Source organism: Aulonocara stuartgranti (genome assembly GCF_965226115.1).
Source record: "Aulonocara stuartgranti genome assembly, chromosome: 15".
In the NCBI taxonomy this organism is placed as follows: Eukaryota; Metazoa; Chordata; class Actinopteri; order Cichliformes; family Cichlidae; genus Aulonocara; species Aulonocara stuartgranti.
The window spans coordinates 7,937,301-7,958,780 of NC_138951.1; the positions used below are offsets into that span (position 1 = coordinate 7,937,301).

Genomic DNA, 21,480 nt, shown 5'->3' on the forward strand with positions numbered 1-21,480 from the left:
TTGTTTGTCCTTCAAGCTCGAGCCCTGGGAGCACTTTTGCAGTTGGTATTTCTCGAGCTACTCTTGTTCCTTCTTCTTCTTGCTATAACTTGGTATTGCTCTATCCGTATTTTTCACAGTAGAACATAAAAAAATTGTATCTACCTCTGCTTTACAAACAACCTGTAAACAATGCTGCCCAATTCTTGGCTGATATAGATTTCTAGCTCCTCAACAGTCCTGGGTCGTCTTCTCAAATTTATCATTTCATGCTGCTCCAAATGTTTTCAGTTGGTGGAAGGTTTAGAGTGCAGGCAGGCCATTTCGTCACCGTTCTTTTTGAGCACTGATGATGCCTTTCAGATGTGTAAGCTCCCACCTCTATAGGTACTAATACACTCACACACCATCAGAAATGCAGGCTTTTAAACTAAGCAATGATACGAATCCAGATGTTCCCCCTCTACTTTAGTCTGGAGGACACAGGATCCACGTTTTCCTAAAAGAATTTCAGAATTCCACATTTCCTAAGTGGCTTTTCATGAGTTTTGGCCCAGAACAACTGTGCCATTTCTGGATCATGTATGGATAGTAGTAAAATAAACATTAAAAAAATCGATTTAAAATATATCAAAATGTATGTTAATGAGGTTTTGGAGCAAAGATGATAAAGTCATGGATACGAATGATAATGAAAGGTTATTGTTGGTCTGCTGTTATGCATTATAATTGTATTGTGGATCATCAGTCCTGTCAAACTGACTGCTAACCTTTTGGTGGAAGGGACAAGCTGAAAGAAACTTAATTTCAGTCATTAATACCAGCTCACAATGCAATTCCTTTGGTTGTAGACAGCTTCCAGGCTTTCAGCATGAAGACTCTAAATCAGAGAGCCAGGCTTTGCCTGAAGGTAAAATGAATAAACAAAACCACAGATTAAACAAATGAGATATAATATGCTAATCAGCGAGCTTTAGAAGATACTAGAAGCGGGATTTTGTTGAATTTAGTCAAATTGATTAACCGCTTCTCGCTCTGAAAGTAGATGTTTACAAAGACATGAATCGCACATTATTTTGGCATGTTGGAAGTTTTTTAAGTTATAAACTGCAAAATTTTAGTTACTGTTCTAAATTGTGCTAATAGGTCAGAGCTTGTCCAGTATATACTATATGCGGACAGTAGTTACTTAAAGACCATACAGTCAAAGGGACTTGTTGAAGGCAGCTGTCCACTGGGATGGTTGCCTTAAGAACTATACTTTTTTTTAGTGCCTTTCAGACAACCAGTAGAAACACTGATATGATGTATTAGCCAACTTAGAGCTAGGCAGCAAGCATAACCAGCTGGAGGATATCGGTGATCATGATAACAACAGAATTGCAGGGGCGATGTGTGGTTGAAAGTACATGTTTTTTGCTCTTTTAAAGTATAGTAATTAACATTGCAAGTATCTAGTTTCCTGATATACGTTTTAAGAGTGCAAGGTGCCATTAACCTTAGACAGAGGCTTTCTCTGGCAAGCTGCTCCTGAATCAGCTGATGCATCTAAAACTTTGGAATAGGATAGAATATAATAGCTCTTTATTATCATTATACATGTACAACAAAATTGTGGATTTTGTACTTGCATTACAAGCACATGCCAATTCAGATGCCACTTTGTTGTAGGTTTATTTTTCTTTTCGTTAGGCTTAATGAGTTAGTAGCAAAAGCTTTCACTGTTTCTCTGTTTTTAGTTGAGTTCAGCTAATGTTAGGACTTTAACATTTTCTGTAATGTTAAAGCATGATGTTTCCACCCCCATGCTTCACAGTAGGTATGGTGTTCTTGGGATGCAACTCAGTATTCTTCTTCCTCCAAACACGACCAGTTGAGTTTATACCAAAAAGTTCTACTTTGGTTTCATCTGACCACATGACATTCTCCCAATCCTCTGCTGTATCATCCATGTGCTCTCTGGCAAACTTCAGACGGGCCTGGACATGCACTGGCTTCAGCAGCGGAACACGTCTGGCACTGCGGGATTTGATTCCCTGCCGTTGTAGTGTGTTACTGATGGTGACCTTTGTTACTTTGGTCCCAGCTCTCTGCAGGTCATTCACCAGGTCCCCCCGTGTGGTTCTGGGATCTTTGCTCACCGTTCTCATGATCATTTTGACCCCACGGGATGAGATCTTGCGTGGAGCCCCAGATCGAGGGAGATTATCAGTGGTCTTGTATGTCTTCCATTTTCTGATGATTGCTCCCACAGTTGATTTTTTCACACCAAGCTGCTTGCCTATTGTAGATTCACTCTTCCCAGTCTGGTGCAGGTCTACAATACTTTTCCTGGTTTCCTTCGAAAGCTCTTTGGTCTTGGCCATGGCGGAGTTTGGAGTCTGACTGTTTGAGGCTGTGGACAGGTGTCTTTTATACAGATGATGAGTTCAAACAGGTGCCATTCATACAGGTAACGAGTGGGGGACAGAAAAGCTTCTTACAGAAGACGTTACAGGTCTGTGAGAGCCAGAGATTTTCCTTGTTTGAGGTGACCAAATACTTATTTTCCACCCTGATTTACGAATAAATTCTTTACAAATCCTACCATGTGGATTCATGGATTTTTTTTTCACATTCTGTCTCTCACAGTTGAAGTGTACCTCTGGTGCAAATTACTGACCTCTGTCATCATTTTAAGTGGGGGAACTTGCACAATCGGTGGCTGACTAAATACTTTTTTGCCCCACTGTATATGTGTGTGTGTGTGTGTGTGTGTGTGTGTGTGTGTGTATATATATGTATATGTAATCTATATGTAATATTGCCACTATTCCCCAAGAATAGCTTCTTGACAGCCACCCTTCCACTGAGTCCATTTCTGATGAGGCGTCAGTGAACAGTAGACATCTTACTTTCCTCACATATCCTAACTTGATTTACTGAGTACAGTGCCTGTAATATTTTTGTCTTCAGCTGGTTACGTTGTCATTTTTATGTCACACAGCCACACAGGCGCCCATGCATTCCGGTGTGCCAACTCATGATAGAGGCAGACGTGTGCTATTATGATGGATGCTGTTTTGTTCGGTGGTGACCAGACTGGGTCAAGTTGGGCTGTGTCAGTGGAAAGGCCAGTGCATGATTCACAGCCGCTGCTTCATAAAGACCCAGAGATGATACATCAGAAAGAGGGGAGAGAAAGGAGAGAGGGATAATGATGGATAAAAGATATGAAAAGAGAAAGGAGTGAAAGTTTCAGATCATGTTGAATGAGAAAAAGGCAACAGCGTTTCGCTTAGCTTCCCGACACATCCTCCTTAGCATTCCAACATACTATGTAGCCAGAAGACGTCTAAAAAGGAAGATATTAATGTGCCCAATTGTAATGCTGACATTTAGGCAGTGCAGGGTGGGGGTGAAATGGGAGGGGGTTGATACAGGAGAAGAGGCATAGAGACTGTAAGAGGTGAAGTCAGGCATAGATTTTGTGACTTAATTTTGAATGATTAGTCATAAGAGCAGGGCATTCAAATGTCAACACTGTCAAGATGTGAGGGTCTGTTTTGCCTCTTTGATGGGCCTTTGTGTATATTGTCCATTTGGCCTTTTTGTCACTAACAGCCGTGTACTTAAGGTTATTTCTTTATGACATTTCAAAGACAATCAGGAAACGTCGGAAAGCAAATATGCGTGTAAGTGTAGGTGTGTGCGCTTATTCTGCGTAGGTGCACACTGTACTTTGTGTACACTGTGCTTGTTGACGTAGCTGCCATCTCTGCTACTGCCTTGATTTCGTATTGTGGCGATGTTAATTAGTATTCCAAATCCCATGGCAGTGCTAGCAATAATGGCCACACACACACCTACACACACTCAAGTGCAGTGAAAGAAGGTGGCTCTCTGCATTAAAGCCTTCATATAGCTTTTCACTGTAAATGTGAAGGAAAATCACATGCATGTCTGTGTGGGTGAATAAGCAGTGATCACAGATTGATGCGACGTGTCTCCGTCAATGTCATGGATCATTTGCCGTGAAACACTGCTTTGATGCTGTTTGGACCAAGCAGTGTGTCATCTATATAATAATATGGATGAAGTGAGGTGAGCAGAATGTGCTCTGCCATTCCCTCCATAAGCTTCTCTGTAGCTACACCCCCTCCCGACCTCACACATTAAATCCAACCTAGCCTGTCTGACTTTTCCCGAAGGCGGGTCTTCTTCTCCTTCCTTTTTTTTCCCCATTTCACATTTCAAAATGTCATGTCCTTTTCCCCACTTGCAATTCATTGATTATTTTTTATTCATATTTGATAAGGTTGAAATTATGGGTTAGTCGGCCAAACATATTCCCAAAGTATATAATTATTCAGGTCAATCATAAAAACACATTTTATTCTTTATATTCACTTTCTGCAGTATCCAATTATTTCCTCTTTGTCCGTTCTTTTTCATGGCCTGTCTTGATAGCAGAAAGTTATATCTAAACACACTCCTGATTCTTGTTTCCCGCAGTCTCTTTATCAGTCTTTGCTTTTGTTTCGTTGATAGAATTTCCATTTTTATGCACCAATTAAGCAGAAAATTATAGAATACATCTGTTTGTGGGCTTTCATGCATATGTAAACATGACAGGCACAATATTTGAAAAGGGCTTAAGACCTCAGTGTGTTTTAAGTGTTGTTACAAGTGCATATGGGTTTGCCAACACATGGACAAACATATATGTTTGCTCACACCTAAGTGCATCTGCCCTCCCGCCATATCATAAAACACCCCCATCACAGCTGCTGTATATTTAAATATTAAGGCAACCGTTTGAAGTATGCAACACCCGAGTGCTAAGATAAGCCTTTGCTTGACATGAAAGACGTTGAAGGATGGCATACTATTTTGTTGGAACTACAGTCTTTGTTTGATATGACAGGAATACAAACAGGAACACAAGTGGGATTGTTTCTGGTTGACAGAACAATGGTGTTGTTGATTATTAACAGGCACAACAAGGAATTGTGTGCAAAAAATAATAAATAAAAAAATAATTTTATAAAAATGACAGCGTGTTGCCGCGGTGGGGAACATGTGAAGAGGAGAAGCCGGACAGGGAAGCTGGGAAAGATTTGTCTGATGAAAGCGAATGAGCCTGTACTGTGGGAAGAGGGTTTTACAAGAACAAAGAGCGAGCAGAGTCTCTTTCCAAGTAGATAAATAATAAATGTGATGGGGTTGAGAAAGCTATCTTATGGCCACAGCCTAATGCAACAGATCAGGGGTCATTGTCGTGATGGCAAAGCCCCAGCTATAATTCCACTTGTTTTGGCAGCTTTTATCTATCCCCCTTGGGCTCTCTCTCTTTTTTTGAAAACTTTATTTATGCTCTGTTTTTAACTTGGAGCAAGGAGAGATGAGCACAGTGCTTTGTCATCTTGGTGGGATCACTGATGACTTGGAAAGAAGAAAAAAAAGACCCTAAACACCAGAGAGGAGGCAGAGCAATAAAATAAACAAGAAAAGAAGGGATGTGCAGAGGGAGACAAGACAGGAGGAAAAATAAGAAGAAAAGAGCCCGAGGACAGCTGAAGTTATAGGAGTGGGCAGCGCGGTGCCAGATGAGAAAGAGGGAGAGAGACGGTGAAAACTGAGATGAAGGGGAAGGGACTCTTGCGATGTTATCTTTTTTGGCATGTTCTTTGCTGCTTCATAGCGCCAGGTAAACGCAGTCTTCAGCTCACATCTACCTTTGAATTTTTGTTTAAACGAAATTTTACACATAAATAATTTAAGCAAATTCCCATCTTAAGTTACGCTATCTTCCTCACACCTCGAATATTCATCGAGCTATGTGCGCATGCATGGTTAAGGAGAATGAGCAGTTGTAACACTGGTTTTAATATGTTACCGTGCGCCGCTGTGTGTCGAGATGGTTTTAAGCGACAAGCTTGTTCTCTCCTTCTAACACCGATCTACTCTTGCTTTCTAGCCACTCCTCTTCTGTGTTTTGTCTTCTGAGCTCTCCCCCCTCCGGTCTCTTATCTTACTCTTCTTCCTCTCTTGAGGCGTGCGCCATTATGTACACCCAGGTGTCATGTTATGCAACGTGGGTCTACTAAGTTAGTGCACAGAAAATGCAAAACGAATAGAGGGAGAGGTTAGAAAAGCTGTATTTGTTTGTCATTGCACTCAACTTGTCATGTCATGCATACACAAGGGTATTTGTGTGGGTTTTTGTTTTTTCTCCACAGGCCTGTGTGTCTTTATCTCTGCACTTATGTTTCCCCTGCATGTTTTATGCGTCTCACTTTCAACTCGTAATAAACTCCTGAAACCCCTACAGGCCTCGAGGCTTTGCCCTTTTGGTGTTTGCTTCTCTTTGCGCTCTCTCTCCCTCTTTTTTTTTTTCTCCCCCTAAACCTGCCCCCTCTTATCAACTCCGCTCACTTCCTCTGCATCGCTCATTTTCTGCCTCACTCTTCCCAGCCCGCTTTCTCCCCTCTTGTGAAGTGTGCGACCTCTGTAACTTTATTTTGCTCGTCGCTGGGGACATTAGCCAGAGCAGGTCAATGAATATTGATGAGCTCATTCAGAGCGCTCTCAGTAAAGGCCAGACAACGAGATCTCTGCATCCCATGGCTCCGCTGGCACTCCCAGTCCGATACACTGACATGCCCACATCCCGTGTTCTCTCCCTTCACTTTTTTTTCTTCTTCTTGCCTCTCAGGTCAAGGACTGAGATAATTGCCAAGTCATAGAGAAGATTATCAGGTAGCTTTGTTGATGGGGGCAAAGGTTCACACAGTGTTTCACTAATAGCCCATGTAAATTTAGGAAGAAACGGAGCATCTGTGACTTGAATTTGATTTTGAAGAGAAGCAGACTCATGGGTCACATTAGCTGAACGAGGCTGTCAGGTGTAGTGTTGCTTGTGATGCAGAGTATTTCAAAAAAAGAGTTTACCATGCACATTTTTGTTAGTAACCATTTTTGATTAATCGGTGCATGGCAATTGCAATCATATGCATGACCTTATCATATCGTTTTAAATTTTAAAATGTCATCATGAATTACAATTTGAAATTAAGTCTAGAAATATGAAAAAGGTTAATTTTTTTTGAAACAAAGGTCAAAAAGCAACATTCTCAAGTATTACCCAACAGCAAAGTACATTAACTGCACACTTAAGGGTGGAGATGAACTTGAACAAATTAGTGCAGTCTAACCTATGGGGATATTGTAAATAATGGAACTTTAATTTAATAGTCACAAAAACTTGTTTATCAGCGGAAGTAAGGAAGAGGAGGCAAAGTATGGGGTTTTTTGTGGGGGGTTTTTTTTTTTTTTTTTTTTAAGAAACAATAAAATCTGGTTCAGAAATGTGTATATGTATAGCTTTTGAGATTAACTAGCCTTCCTGTCATGTTCGTGTTTAATCTGACCAATTTACAACTTAAAACACTCATAAATACCGTGTTTTACATCTGATTGCCTCAAGGCCTTATAATATCCTCCACACTATGCACATGAACATATAAAAGCGATGATCACGTCTTTCATTGACTTTTGAGTGTTTTAATCAACCTTGTTACATCTGTGGTGCGCCCCTGTGGGGTCGTTCAGTCAACAACCCACGCAAATGACCCACTGAACTGAATTTGGTGGTGAAAAATGTTTGTTATGCTAATTTAAGAGCTGTTAAAACAGACCGGTCAATTTTGAGCAGGAACACTAAAGTAAGGAGGTGAACAAAACTGGAGGGCTAGTGGAAAGACAAATTGTGTCTTGTAATTTATTGATGCTTTTATTTTTTGTTGTAATTGTATTATTTTTATTCCTATGTTCAGCACTTTGGTCAGTGGTTGCTGCTTTTAAAGTGCTTTATGAATAAAGTTGGTTGCTCACTTAATTTGGAGCAACTGGTCATGACAGTCCTTACCGCAAAACTTCCGCAAAACAGTTTCCTGGACCAGAAATTGGTTTGGGTGGTTGTCATTTACTTTACATAGACAACCACCCAACATATTACATATTGACGCAATTAGATGCCCAGGTATTTATAAAAAAAATGCTATCCCCCTTCATGCTGCTCGTTTGATAGAAAGGGGGAATTGAGAGTGCTCGTCGTCGTGATTGAAGTAAGATGTGATGAGTGTGGGAGAGAGCTGCCAAGACGGACAGTGATGGACAGCACTCATCATTAACCCGTCGACCACAGTGTCACACCGGCAGGTGATGATTTGTTAACTATATACTTCCACCAGTCACTCAGTTGCAAGGAGGGAACTTGTGAGGAATGAAGGGATGGTGTCATGTGGTGCTGGTCTGCATGCGTGTGGTGTGATCTAATAACTGCAGCATAAATGGAGTTTTTATTTAAAGTTGCACTGACGGTATGAATGAGCGCTGTCTTGAAATATCAGTGTCCTTATTACTTACATCTTTCCACCATGAGGATGATATTTTGGTAGGGATGGGTATCGTTTAGGTTTTATCCGATACCGGTGCCAAACCGGTACTTTTGAAACGGTGCCGGTGCTCAAACGGTGCTCAAACCGGTGCTTAAAGAATGGAGAACACAAAATTGGTCCAAAAACCTCTCATGGTCAGCTGGTTTTTTGTAAAAAGATAACAATGTTAGCCTTTTCTGCAGCTATGGGGCATATATGGTATCACTCTTGGCTGGAAGCAGTGCTTAAACAATGGAAAAAACACAAACTTTGTCCAAAACCTCTCATGTTTAACTGTTTCCCACTTTTTCTTTGGTCATTTTAGCCTTTTTAGCCAGGGTGAAGGGAGTATCTGCCATCAAACAAGAAGACAGCCGCATGTAGCTATGATGATGTTTGCTAGTTCACCTTACATGCATTAATGTAATAACGTGGTTAGCCTACTCAACGTAAATTACACACGAACAACATTAAGCTACTCACGCAGAAAAGAACGGCTGCTGCTGCATCATCATCCTCATCATTTCTGCTACACTGGCAGGGCTAGGGGCCAGGACTCTCCTCTTCGTGTTTTTGGGGGATGTTGCTAACTCCGGGTCCGATAACAGGCAACCCACCCGCAGTAGATGTGCTCGGTGTGAGGTCTCGCAGCAAGATATCAAATACAGCGCATTTCTGGGCTTTTAAAAAAAACCCGCTATGCGTCGCCAGGTGTTTCATCGGATTCGAGGTGTTACCTCCTTTGACAGTATCACAGTATCAGCTTAAAGCACTTGTTGCAGGCTGCTGAGTTTGCATATTTTGCTGTGAAGTACAGCCAGGCTTTTGACCGCTTCGCCTTGGGCATTTTTAATCTGTAGCTCTGCTCTAAAAAAACGTATGTACCTGGACCCGCCTACTATCCTCGGAAACATAAAATGATTGGCTAGAAGTGTATCACAGCTCAGGAAAAAAAAGCACCGAAATAAAGCACCGAAATGTGCGCTGCTTTTCGGTCTGGTTACTACCGTTTATGTCAGAACCGGTGCCACACCGGTACCCATCCCTATATTTTGGTGTTTGTTTTTACAACTGGAGGGAGGACTACCAAACAGTTTTTATCTTCAATGCTACCAACAATGACCGTCACAGGGCTCCTCTCAGTTACCATGACTGGCATGACAGTTTGTATAGTGTGTAGGGTTTTGTGTTATCTATTAGCAAAAATGGATTTTAGTTTTCTTAATTATGATAAAGTTATCGATGATTATTGTGTTTTGATTCATTCATAGTTCAACTTAATGTAGGCAGTAAGTCATCATCCAGTTAGCCAACCGTTTTGCTTTGATTGTGCAGTATGAACAATGGGGAAAAACAGACTGAAGGCATACAGAGATTCACATTTTACCTGATATCCTTGGGTCGTTTAGCTCAAGCAATGCTGTGCCTCAGTTTTCAAGTATTTGTGGCATTAGTTATTTACCAGTTAACAGTGAATTTGAAGTTTCTATTATATATGCCTATCTAAATACTCTATATATTATTTTTTTATATTTAGTGATGTAACATTATATTTAAGTTAGTGCTGTCAGCGTGCGTGCGGCTGCACGGCGTCAACGCATTAGTGCAGTTAGCTCTTAACGTGTTAGCGTCGTCCAGCCCCACCCACGTGGCGATCCGCAGTAACTCGCTAACCGAGATTTAATGCAGTTACTGCATTAATGTCATTTTAAGAAGATTAACGCTGACAGCACTAACTTAAATTTATATATGGGCTGTGCATGATTGTGTTATATAGCACATATTATCCACAATTGTTTACACTGTAGTCAGTGTTGTTCATTATAGATTCTAGCCATAGGGTGTTTTGTTAAGGCAGACAGAGGCAGAGCTGTGACTCTGTGCTGTTTTTCTAAAATGAACCTCTGATGAAAGTTATTGATGTTGAGAGTTTAAATGGTAATTATTAAACTTTAAAGAAACTTTAAAAAACCACTCAGAGCTTGACCAGCAGCACTGATTGTTGAGTCTAGGAGTTATTTGTCAGACTTCCCCCTTGCTGATTGTGAGTGATTGAGCTGTTTGTCTTCTACATTTACGGACGGATTTGATTAATTAATAAAAAAAAAAAACTAGTGCATGTTGAAAATGTAAGCATTAATCATCAATCACTGTCATCAGAGCTGTATCTGATACGACTGCAGTAGGTTCCTGTCTTGACTGTAATCCGTTTAGTCTGCAGGTAATATATATAAAAGCCTTTTACTGCATTAAGTAGTCGCTCTGTTTCACCGAATGTGAAAAGGAATGACTGCAGAAATAGACGATAATTTAGTGGAGGTGGTCAACAGCTGTTGAATATTGCAGCCTTTTCATTTTCGGAGAGCTGTCAAAAGGAAATGTAGATATGAAGACTGTTTTCAGAACTCTGGTTGTCCCCTCAAACCTCCAGCAAGTAAGCAATTACTCCAAGGGTTGCTCTGTTAAATCAATAATTTAGGGGGCGATCGTGGCTCAAGAGTTGGGCGTTCGCCTTGTAATTGGAAGGTTGCCGGTTCGAGCCCCCGCTTGGACAGTCTCGGTCGTTGTGTCCTTGGGCAAGACACTTCACCCGTTGCCTACTGGTGGTGGTCAGAGGGCCCGGTGGCGCCAGTGTCGGGAGCCTCGCCTCTGTCAGTGCGCCCCAGGGTGGCTGTGGCTACAATGTAGCTTGCCATCACCAGTGTGTGAATGTGTGTGTGAATGGGTGGATGACTGGATATGTAAAGCGCTTTGGGGTCCTTAGGGACTAGTAAAGCGCTATATAAATACAGGCCATTTACCATTTACCATAATTAAACCTCAGCCTATGAACACTTTGGTTAAAAAAAACCATGTGCAGTAGATTTTTGTCAAATGTTAAGCAGGCCCCTTATTTCCCTATGTTTACTGACCATGTGATCATACCTTTCTTTCTTTTATGTGAAGCTACAAAAGGTATCTACAGACTGCAACATCGTTATGCCCACAATCAGTTTTGAACTAAAAGAAGAAAACGTAGGGTCATAAATAAGTTTGTAGGGTCCTGGGAATTTGTTTTAATGGAGTAATGAGTAATTTGATGGGAGGCAACTTGTCTAGGAGCAATCGTTGTCCAACTTGGACTGACTGCAACCGCTCCCAGACAGTCTGCAAATAATTCCTGCCTAATTTATAAGAAGGCAGATTCCCAACCTGTTGCAATCAGTCTGAGTCACTCTGGATTGATGAGCACAACTAATCTGCCATGCTTCTGGCTATAAAAGCAAGATCTTTTTGCAGATAAGCTGTCTTACAGCAGCTGCGTCACTGCTTGTGGAGGAATTCCTCAATTTCTGTGAGGTTCTGGGTGAACTCTTGCTGGGCTTGCCGATTTATCTTTTATGACAGATAATTATCACAAACAAGACTGTATGTAATGGCCAACTTGACCCCATTCAATTGCAAACTTATAGCAGACTAACAGCAGCGTATTGCCATTTTATTGTCACCTTATTGCCGTCTTGGTTCACCAAGTGCTGCTGTGAAGATGGGATCTGACTGCGAATGGTTGCAGACCTGCTTCCCCATCTTTGAAGAAACCATTTCAAAGGCTGCAAGATCAAATGCTCATTTCACACAGTTGCAGTAATTCTATTTATCTGGCACTCTACAACTACTGTTGTCCCTAAATAGATTTTTAGCATTAATTGAAGCTTGGCAGTCAGTGGACTTTCCACCAACATAATCACCCCAAACATACACACGTGCTCATACACATATGCTCAAGTCAAATAAAGCCTGATTTGGCTTCTTTTTTTTTTTTTTTCCTTAAAATCTTGCTTTATGTCAGTTCCCGGTTTTAAATTTAAAAATTCCATCAGAATGCTGTCAGAAATTGAGCAACTACCAAAAAAATTAATGGGGTTAAATCTATGAACAGTATAATGATATTATTATTGAATACTGACTTTGTAGGTTGAAGAACTGTGATTATGGGCTTTATGGAGTTCTATTTATAACACTTTATATTTTTACTATAACAATAATATAAAATATCAACAATTTACAAACTAGTGCAAAAATGAGTACTTTTCTGTCTTCTTAACATAAACCAACAAAGGAATACCAAAAAAGAAGGTTCCTCTGCTCTGTAGCTTGTGCAACTTTTTGAAGATATTTAGATTATGCACTAAAAAAAAAAGAGTCTAGTAACTCTTAACCAGCTCACCTGAAAGCACAAACATTAACACTAAGCTTGGTATGGCATAGCATGGCCTGGGTGGGCGTCAGAAACATAAGTGAGTGGCATAGGCCCTAAGCTGGCATAGCCAGGTGGTCAATTTAATGTATGGACCATCAGTCTCTAGTCTAGTCACTCGCATTAGAACATGTAGGCAGGGAGGGAGGGAGAAAACATACTGTCAACCTCAGGTGCAAATAATGCATTGCCAATTATGTCTCTGGGTCGTAACAAGAGGAGAGGCAGTTCTTCAAGCCTTGGCACCCACTATACTCTAACATAGCTTCATAGCTTCATGCTCAAGCAACAGCGGTATGTTTGCAAACTGTAATAAATGTTATGCCGTACCTGTCAGGCACTTAGTAATTACCTCAAACCTTGTCGTGCCCTTAAACATCTATGTTGCACTGTACACTGCTTTTAGGGTGGATGTTGACAGTCCTCAATAAAATGGGTAGAAGGCAGGTTTTTCAAGGAAAGGCAGTCCTTTGCTTAACTTTTATGCTTTGAGTACCTATAGACCATTTCTTTTAGTGTTGTTTTGTATGCTGACATATGAAATACATTAGCTAACATGTCAAAGCATAAAAATTTACTTTAACAGTATATAAGACAAAAACTTTAACCCATAAAACCCTGCTCAGGTTGGTGCTGTGACCTGCAATAATAGTGTTAATAATGGTATTTTTGCTTGTGTATTTTCATGCTTGAAAAATGAAAGTTTTTTACAATTTGTTCAAGTTGATTTAAATATAAGCCTTTTAATAAAGGAATATTTCTTTAGTTTTATGTGTACTGAACTAAGTCCTCTTAGTCACTTAACCAACAACAAGCTATTATAGATTTGTTCAGTTCATTTAAAAGGATGCCATAAATTGTAAAATGATAAAATGTACTGAAGACGGCATATGGGGCTCATTTCATTGGAATATTATGTTTACCCCTGAAGAATTATTGTTCAGCATTTAGGGTATTCGTTCTAAAATTATCTACAGTATTACCTTCAAGTGTGATGAAAGCCGTGCATATTTAACAGACCACAGCTGAACACTTTGATGCTGGAATATTTATTTAGTGGGATCTTATAGCTTAAGGAAAGACTGTGACATATGGTGAAAACTGCTTCACAGGCGTTTATGGAGCTTTGTTTCTTTGCTTCTTCTCTGCGTGCATGTTTGCATGGTCCTCATTGTGTTTTGTGTGTGTCTCCCCATTAATGGAGTGAAAGCAGTCTCATGCAAGTGACTCTTTCATCTGTCTACCCCCTCAAACACACTCGCATACATATATAGTTTCTCTTTCTAAAGCAGTAAACGTCAACTGGACTCGTCTGCTGCGGTATTTTATACTTCATCTCCATTTCTATCCTCTGAGAACTGTATGTGTTTTTGCCCATGAGGTTTCTGACAATCTTTTTTTTGCTTTGCTATTGATGTGGTCCTATCTCTTTCTCACACACTGGCACTCTTCCTGTCTTTTTTCCCCTCCTATTTTATTATCATATGCTGATAGCAGAGTTAGAATGCATTGCAATTTTTCAATTTGCAAAGCGAGAACCTTTTGGACTACACAACACTGTTTTTGGCAAACTACAACCAACTCTGATTACTGTTAGTCTTTTTCAAAAAGGTGAAAGCAGTTTTTTTTTCAGCTTTAGGAAGATTTACAAGGTATGACATTTCAGTCAATCTTTCTAACTCATGTAATGCTGTGTAAGCTTTTAGACGAGACCAAGAGGAGACTGCTGTAGATTTGAAAGGAAAATGTTTTTCCCATCTCCCTTAAAGCAGGAATTTTACCACTCAGCAGTGCAGCATGTTGATATGTAAGGCTCTCCTTGGCTGTTTTGTCTTCATTTCATAATGTGTCAGATATTCTTCTTGTAAAACAATGCAGACTTTTAAACTTTCAGTTATACTGATAAGTCATGTGAACAACTAAATAAACCCTAACTGCTTCCAAAAAAGGAACGTCTCATATATTATACAGCCCTTACTTATCATTTTAAAGTTTAAAGTTTATGACAATACAATTAGAAAAAATGTTAAAAATGTCCTTTGGACAGATGAGAAGAAATGTCAAACCAAGCACAGCACAAACGCCTCATACCAACTGCTGAGCTCGGAGATGCAGGCTCATGATTTGTTTGGGGTTTTTTGTTTTTTCAGCAGCTGCACGTGAGGACCTTGCAGTCACTGACTTGCCTGTGCCAGAGTATTCTAGAGTAAAGTTTGAGGTTTTCTGTCCCACAGTTAAAGATTGGCCCAAACTGGGTCATGCAACAGGATAATGATCCCAAGCAGAGCAGTAAATCTAAAATCGAATGGCTGAACTGAAAAAGAAAAAAAATGTGTGGGCCTAATATCCTCCACAATGATGTGACAGACTGAAGAAGTCATACAGAAGATGATCACTTCGTTATTGCTGCTAAAGGTGGTTCTACGAGCTACTTGATCATAGGGTGGTTCTACAAGACACAATTTGAAGATTTGCAAAAAGAATTCCAGATTTTTGATTTATCCATCATTGTTTACTGTTATGCAACGTTAAATACACTCAGGCAGAAGGTCAGAAGGCAGCAGAATTTGTGGCTATATTTTATATAGGTTTTTCCCTTTGCATGTTAGTGATTTAGCATATTTGTATTTTCGCTTACAGTGTTTCTGTCTGGGTTTCCAGAGCCAAGTCACGATTTCCAATACAGATAGTGTGTGTTATTAATAGAGACTGTGTTATCCTGGGGACCTGAATATTACTGCCATTCCCGCAGTTTTTCAGATGTTGGTGAACGCCTCATTTCTATCTCCCTGTCCCTACTTTTTTTAAACATGCTGGCTTCGAAATCATAATCATTTTAAAAAAGAGCCTCATTGTTTCTGTTTCAGTTTTTAGCGTTTTGTACAAAGTGTTTCTAAATCAATGATTTGTCTTGAAACTTCATAGCAAACATTAGTAGATGGAGATGGGCATTTTGCAGTGTCCCATTGCAATTGCATATCAAGACACACACAAGCAGTTTCAGTTCTTCATCCTGCTGAAAAGGCTGACAGAGGGTAATAAACCAGCTACTGGTAACTGCTCATTGTCATGTTTCATTTACTTCCACCTCCCCCTGTCTGCTTTCTTCATTTCCATGCTTTCTTCTTGTTCTCTATGTTCATGTATATCTTTTTGTTAGCACCGTGGCTACCTCCAGGCACAGTGGGCGAGCAGTTTAGCATGCTGTTGTCATAATTTAACAGCAGCGTTGGCTGTGCCAGCAGAAAAGAATTGGTTTTTTATACTTAAAATTACACGCAGTTTGTACTTTCACCCTGTGCAACCATTTCTCTCTGTCGGTATTATGGCATATCATATTGTTTGCTGATCTCTCAGTGGGAGCGGCTGCAAGTGGTTTACAAGAACTGAAGTCTTAATTTCTGTTTTTTTCCACACTTACTCAATTTGGTTTTAAGGGAAATGTGTGGTAGAAATTTTTTCTACACCTTATCTGTAATATATAGTATTTCCATGTGATTATTTAAAAGAAATTAAAAAAGAGCAATCCATACCATTTCTAACATACGTTTTACTGCCTAAAGTGTCTTTTGCTGCCTCTTCTTTATTGCTAAACAACTAAAGCTTTTTCAAGCACTGCTGGTTAAAGCTGCTGTTTTCGGTTGATTTGTTTTATTTTCACACAATAGAGAAATATTGCACAGTGGATATGGTATGGTATTTTTTCCTGATAACCTATAGCACTTTATGTTTTCCTTGGCTTTAAAAATAAACCATTGTTTCTGCAGCACTGAGGTAGTTCTATGAACATAGTAATGATTCCCACTTATGTGACACCTGATAAACACAACATTAAGGCCATTCCCCGTGCTTTTCTTTTATCACGCTTACTAAAGCCACATACACAGTACTTAGGATGGAAAAATCAATGCCTGACCTGCTGTTGCTGTGCTATGATTGGTTCTGTCTTGAGGGGGAAAAAAATAAAAAAAATAGTTACTTTACAGATGTTGTTATCCATACAGGAGATCAGTGTTTGATTTAAAAAAAAAAAAAAAAAAAATTAACATTAAAAAAAAAAAAAAGACTTTTTAGATAGTAGGAATGTGGTGTGTGGGTATTTGCAGCCTTTGTATGCACACAGGAGATTTACAACTCCACCACTGGGAATGACACAGATCCACACACCACCTCACATCTGCAAAAAACACAATATGTTTATTAGTTTCACATGGCAACTAATTTGGTCAAAATCTTTGATGAAATAAAACAAAAAAATCTCAGCATTGATTTGTAATTGCGGTTTGAGTTTGGCTGTGGGCTGTGATTTGATACGTGACTTATAAATATGAAAACGTCCGACATATTCTCTGAACAACTTAAGATGAGAGGGGTGCACAACAACGCAAGATTATTGTATTAACAAGTATGTTGAGGTTAAAGACAGTATCACGAAGTTTACCCTTTTTAACTTATGACGAGTAAACCTAGTCTAAAGCAGGTTATGTTTAGAATTTCTGTTTAAAATCACATCTTTAAAAAAAACACACATTTCAATGACTACTTTGATTTTTCATTCTCTACTGAGAGAATATGTTTTATTCTTGCAACATGGTGAGCCGCAGCTTAAAGAGGCATACTGTAAAGTTTGTCCACAGCAGAATTCAAGTTTATTTGATCCAGAAATTATATTTTCATATTCATCCTATATATCAGATCTATTTTATACAGATGAAATGAAACCTAATAGACCAGAGATTACAAAACTTTACAATGTCTTCACCTTTTAAATTTTTTTTATGACAGTGACTAAAGTAGGTTGCAGTTGATTGGTCAGTTTTTTGCCAAAAAATAGAGCTGACAAGTCAAATGTCCCGTTTAACTGAAGCAGATAGCTTGGGTTGACAAAGACAGCTTGATAACCAGTGTCGTGATTCGTTTTATCTCTGACTGAGATTTTAGGTTTTGCCAGGCCAGCTAACACAAAGAAAGTCTGGCTATTTAAAACTTGCTTAGTAGTACACATCTCATAAAAGCCTGCAAATGAGTCAGAGTCAGATTTAGGGTGAGTAACGCGGGGGCTACAGAGATTTAGGAAACTAATTCTGAAGAAAATCTGGGAGGAATTAGCAAAATGTGCTATTTTGAAAGCAAAAGAAAAGAGTGACGAAAGAATTTTCACTGCAGGCAAGCTGGTTTTAAATAATTGTCAAAAAACAAACTTGATTATTACAGAGCTACCTGCGGGTAATTAAAATGCTTTATTTTGAGCACACCTGATGAATTACTGTTTCCAGGCATTACAGTATTTTGGTGCAACACCTTTGGCAAAGAAGAATAAATATAATTTGGAACAAGGACAAGGATCCTCGAGGCTTCGCTGCATGGTAATAAGGGGAAGAATAATCAGAACAAACACAATAGGGCTCCGGCTGCTTTGCTCCATGTAGGGTCTTAATTATCACATGCTATGTTGCCTTGCTGTCTAAAAGCATCAATATTAGGATGGGCAAAGGGTGGGAAGACGTGGAACGCAGATTGAAAGTATCTGACAGTGCTAAACAGTTTTTAAATAGTAAAGAGATTTTGATGTACATCATATTTACATTGGTTTATTTCCCTCGCTAATATATTTCATGGCATCTGCTAACAGTTTCACTCCCCCCTCCCTCTTCCGTTTGCCCTCCTGCACTCTGTTCATTGTACAACGCCACAGAGGAAATGTTGGTTTTAATCACTAGGCATAATTAATTGACATCCTTCCTTGTTAAGAAAATAAAAGCCTCAGAGCCACAAAGTAATTGACAGAGTTAATTTGGGGGACAACTGTAGGTGAGTTTTGACGTGTGTGTGAGTGGGCAAGTGAGACGATGCAATCTGATAGCCTTTTGTATGCGAAAGAGTTTCTATTTGGATGCATCTGGGTGCACTCACCGTTTATCATTTTTCCATTCCAGGGGGAACATATAATCAGAATATTATCGGGAAATCCCAAGGTCTCACATACCCTTGAATTTACATAGATAATGAATAAATGTGTCCATAAAACTTTAAAAAGGCATCAATAGTTAGAAAATGTTCAGTATTCATAATGCATTAAAGCAGTAATAATGATGAACAAGCTCTGGGTTGCGGTTTACATTCAGGGATGGATTTGAGAGCTTTAGATTGCAGTGAGAGCTTTTTACAGGTAGTTAAGATTCCATTTCTGTTTCCCAAGTGACCTCCATTTCCAGAAGGTCCAGAGCTTAAGCTTTACTCATTTATTGCTCCATCCTCCATCACAAGGCAATTGACTACAACACTGGGCGTGTATCTGTTATGCTGCCAGTGGTTTAGTGCATGATTAGACATTTATAACATGTCTCAGAAGAACTTTAGTCGATTGCCACGACTTTTGCTGTTTATAACAGCATTGTGCAGTAAAAATATGTTTCTGTATATTTTTGAGGTTGATTTTTCCATTGAAACATATTTTCGAATGATTCTGGGTTCATTTTTTTCCCCCCTTGGCTGTATATGAGTGCTTTAGAGCTAGATGTCAGCCAATAAACGAGTGGGATCTGTGCCGTGTGCATGGATTTAAAACCATTATACAAGTAAAGTATCGCTAGGAATAGAATACAAATCCAGTCGTATAAATGTGAGCGCTCCACCAAGGCTGACACCGTTCCCCGAGTCTGGCTGCTAGTGATGCATGTGTGTGCGTACATGTGTTTGTGTGTGTGACACAGCCTGTCTTGCAGCAGCCTTGCTTTGGCAGGTCATAGTTTTCCCCTCAGAAATCAGCCGCTCTCTGAACTGTTAAATCACAACTAGAAGCCAACCTTTGAGAAGAAAATTAATTACTTTCCCTCCTCTCCCCCTCCTCCTCCCTCTCCTCCTCCTCTCATTTCTTCCATATTATCCCTCCCTCATTCCTTTTCATTCTCTTTTCTCACATTCTTTCCCCTCAGTCGTTTTTTCTTTTTTCAAATAAAGTTGGCCACAGGTGACTTTTTTTTTTTTTTTTCTTTTGGAAAATAACAATGAAATGTGCCATTACTCTTAAAAGCCTTATTCTTTCCGTTTGCTGGCTTTGTAGCTTTGATGGAGCTCTAGATTGACTGCGTGTGACTGTGCAGTTCATTCGCATCTTGCTTTGGCAGGAATATCGTGCCCGCAATCTTTAGTGAAATCATTATGTTGTCAAGTTTGTTGAGAGCTTTCTTAATTTGAAATCAATGAAATGGGCTCTATCCATTTTTGCGTATGGTGTGTAGTGGAAATAGCCCGCGTACCCGATGACTAAGATGAGCGTCTCAGTGGATGATGCTGGCATTCGCTGTTATGTTTATCATCAACGACACACATAAGGCAGAATTTTAACAGAAACAGGCATGCTCGATGTTCAGTGTCCTGGGTAAAGCTTGCAGTCAATGTTCTCGTAGCTACCATTTTGTTTTCATTCCAAATTGATTTGCCTTCCTCACAACCCGGTTTCTCTTTTTACCTTTTTCTCAGATCCAGATAGAGGATGTGGAGAATGAAGAAAAACGATACAGCCTTTTCCAGGAGCTGTTGGAAGCGGCGCAGAAGTGGGAAGACTTTCAGTTGCTCATTCTTCTCCTCCAAGCATGGCCACCTATGATGAAAGAGGAAGTGTAAGACAAACGTCCATCTTATTTCGTGTTAATGATTTAACAGTGATGATTTAACAGGACAGTGCTGTCATGGCTTCTATAAAGACTGATTATCAGTTTTAAAAAAAAGTTAAGTATTGTAAGTGTTTAAAAACAGCTGTGGAGTAGTGAAGACTTATATGCTGAACCTTATCTTTGACAGAGCCAGGCTAGCTGCGCATCCTTCCAGTAAACTATGTGAGCTCTGCTGTTGGCTCTTGTCTAAAGTTCAGTGGACTGAATATGAGACAGAGCAGAATTAACTGTCAGCAAGAAAAGAAAAAAGCCTCAAAGTATTTTTTTGAGCACATCTATTGTGGTTGTTACATACTTTTTAAATGTTTTTTAAGCGTTTTTATAGTTTTTAAGGCTGTATTCGTGTTTTGCAAAAATCTTGTATCTAATTTCTTTATATTTTTCTTCCTAGTTGCCAGACTTTCTTATGATTTTAATGTGGTCCTGAGCAGTATTTCTCTAGGTTTTCTGAAGTTCTTCAGAAAGTTTGGAGCTTTTCTTTGGATGTTGGCTCTTTATCCACACATTCTCAGTCCAGTCCATGCACCTGACAATTTTCAAAAGAATGTTTTTATTTTTTTAAATAAATATATATATATATATATATATATACACATACATACATACATACATACCCAGGCACATGGGTCAATACATGAGCGGGACACAGAAAGGGATTGGCAAGAATACCAGAGGCGCAAAACACCAGCTACTGGTAGACAGAACAATCAGCCGAGACTGCAAGACCAGACTGACCAACCTGTGCACTGCCTGGATTGATTACAAGAAGGCCTATGACTCAATGCCCCACAGCTGGATACTGGAATGCCTAGAATTGTACAAGATCAATGGGACCCTAAGAGCCTTCATCAGGAACTCAATGGGGATGTGGCGTACAACACTAGAGGCTAACTCCAAGCCCATAGCACAAGTCACCATCAGGTGCGGGATCTACCAAGGAGATGCTCTGTCCCCACTGCTGTTCTGCATAGGCCTGAACCCCCTCAGTGAGATCATTAACAAGACTGGCTACGGATACCGACTACGGAACGGAGCAGTTGTCAGCCACCTCCTGTACATGGATGACATCAAGCTGTATGCCAAGAGTGAACAAGACATCGATTCACTGATCCACACTACCAGGCTATACAGCAATGACATTGGAATGTCGTTCGGACTGGAGAAGTGT

General features: G+C 39.8%; 1 protein-coding gene across 1 annotated transcript in view; it reads left to right on the forward strand.

Annotated features, from left to right (window-relative positions):
• Positions 1-21,480, forward strand: part of nbas (NBAS subunit of NRZ tethering complex) — a gene marked incomplete at its 5' end in the record, with an annotated part of 182,930 nt that overhangs the window by 134,085 nt on the left and 27,365 nt on the right. Inside the window, one exon of the mRNA XM_082505113.1 lies at positions 20,119-20,258. Within this exon, the coding sequence (XP_082361239.1) occupies positions 20,119-20,258 (140 nt within the window). The remainder of the gene's footprint in view (positions 1-20,118; positions 20,259-21,480) is intronic.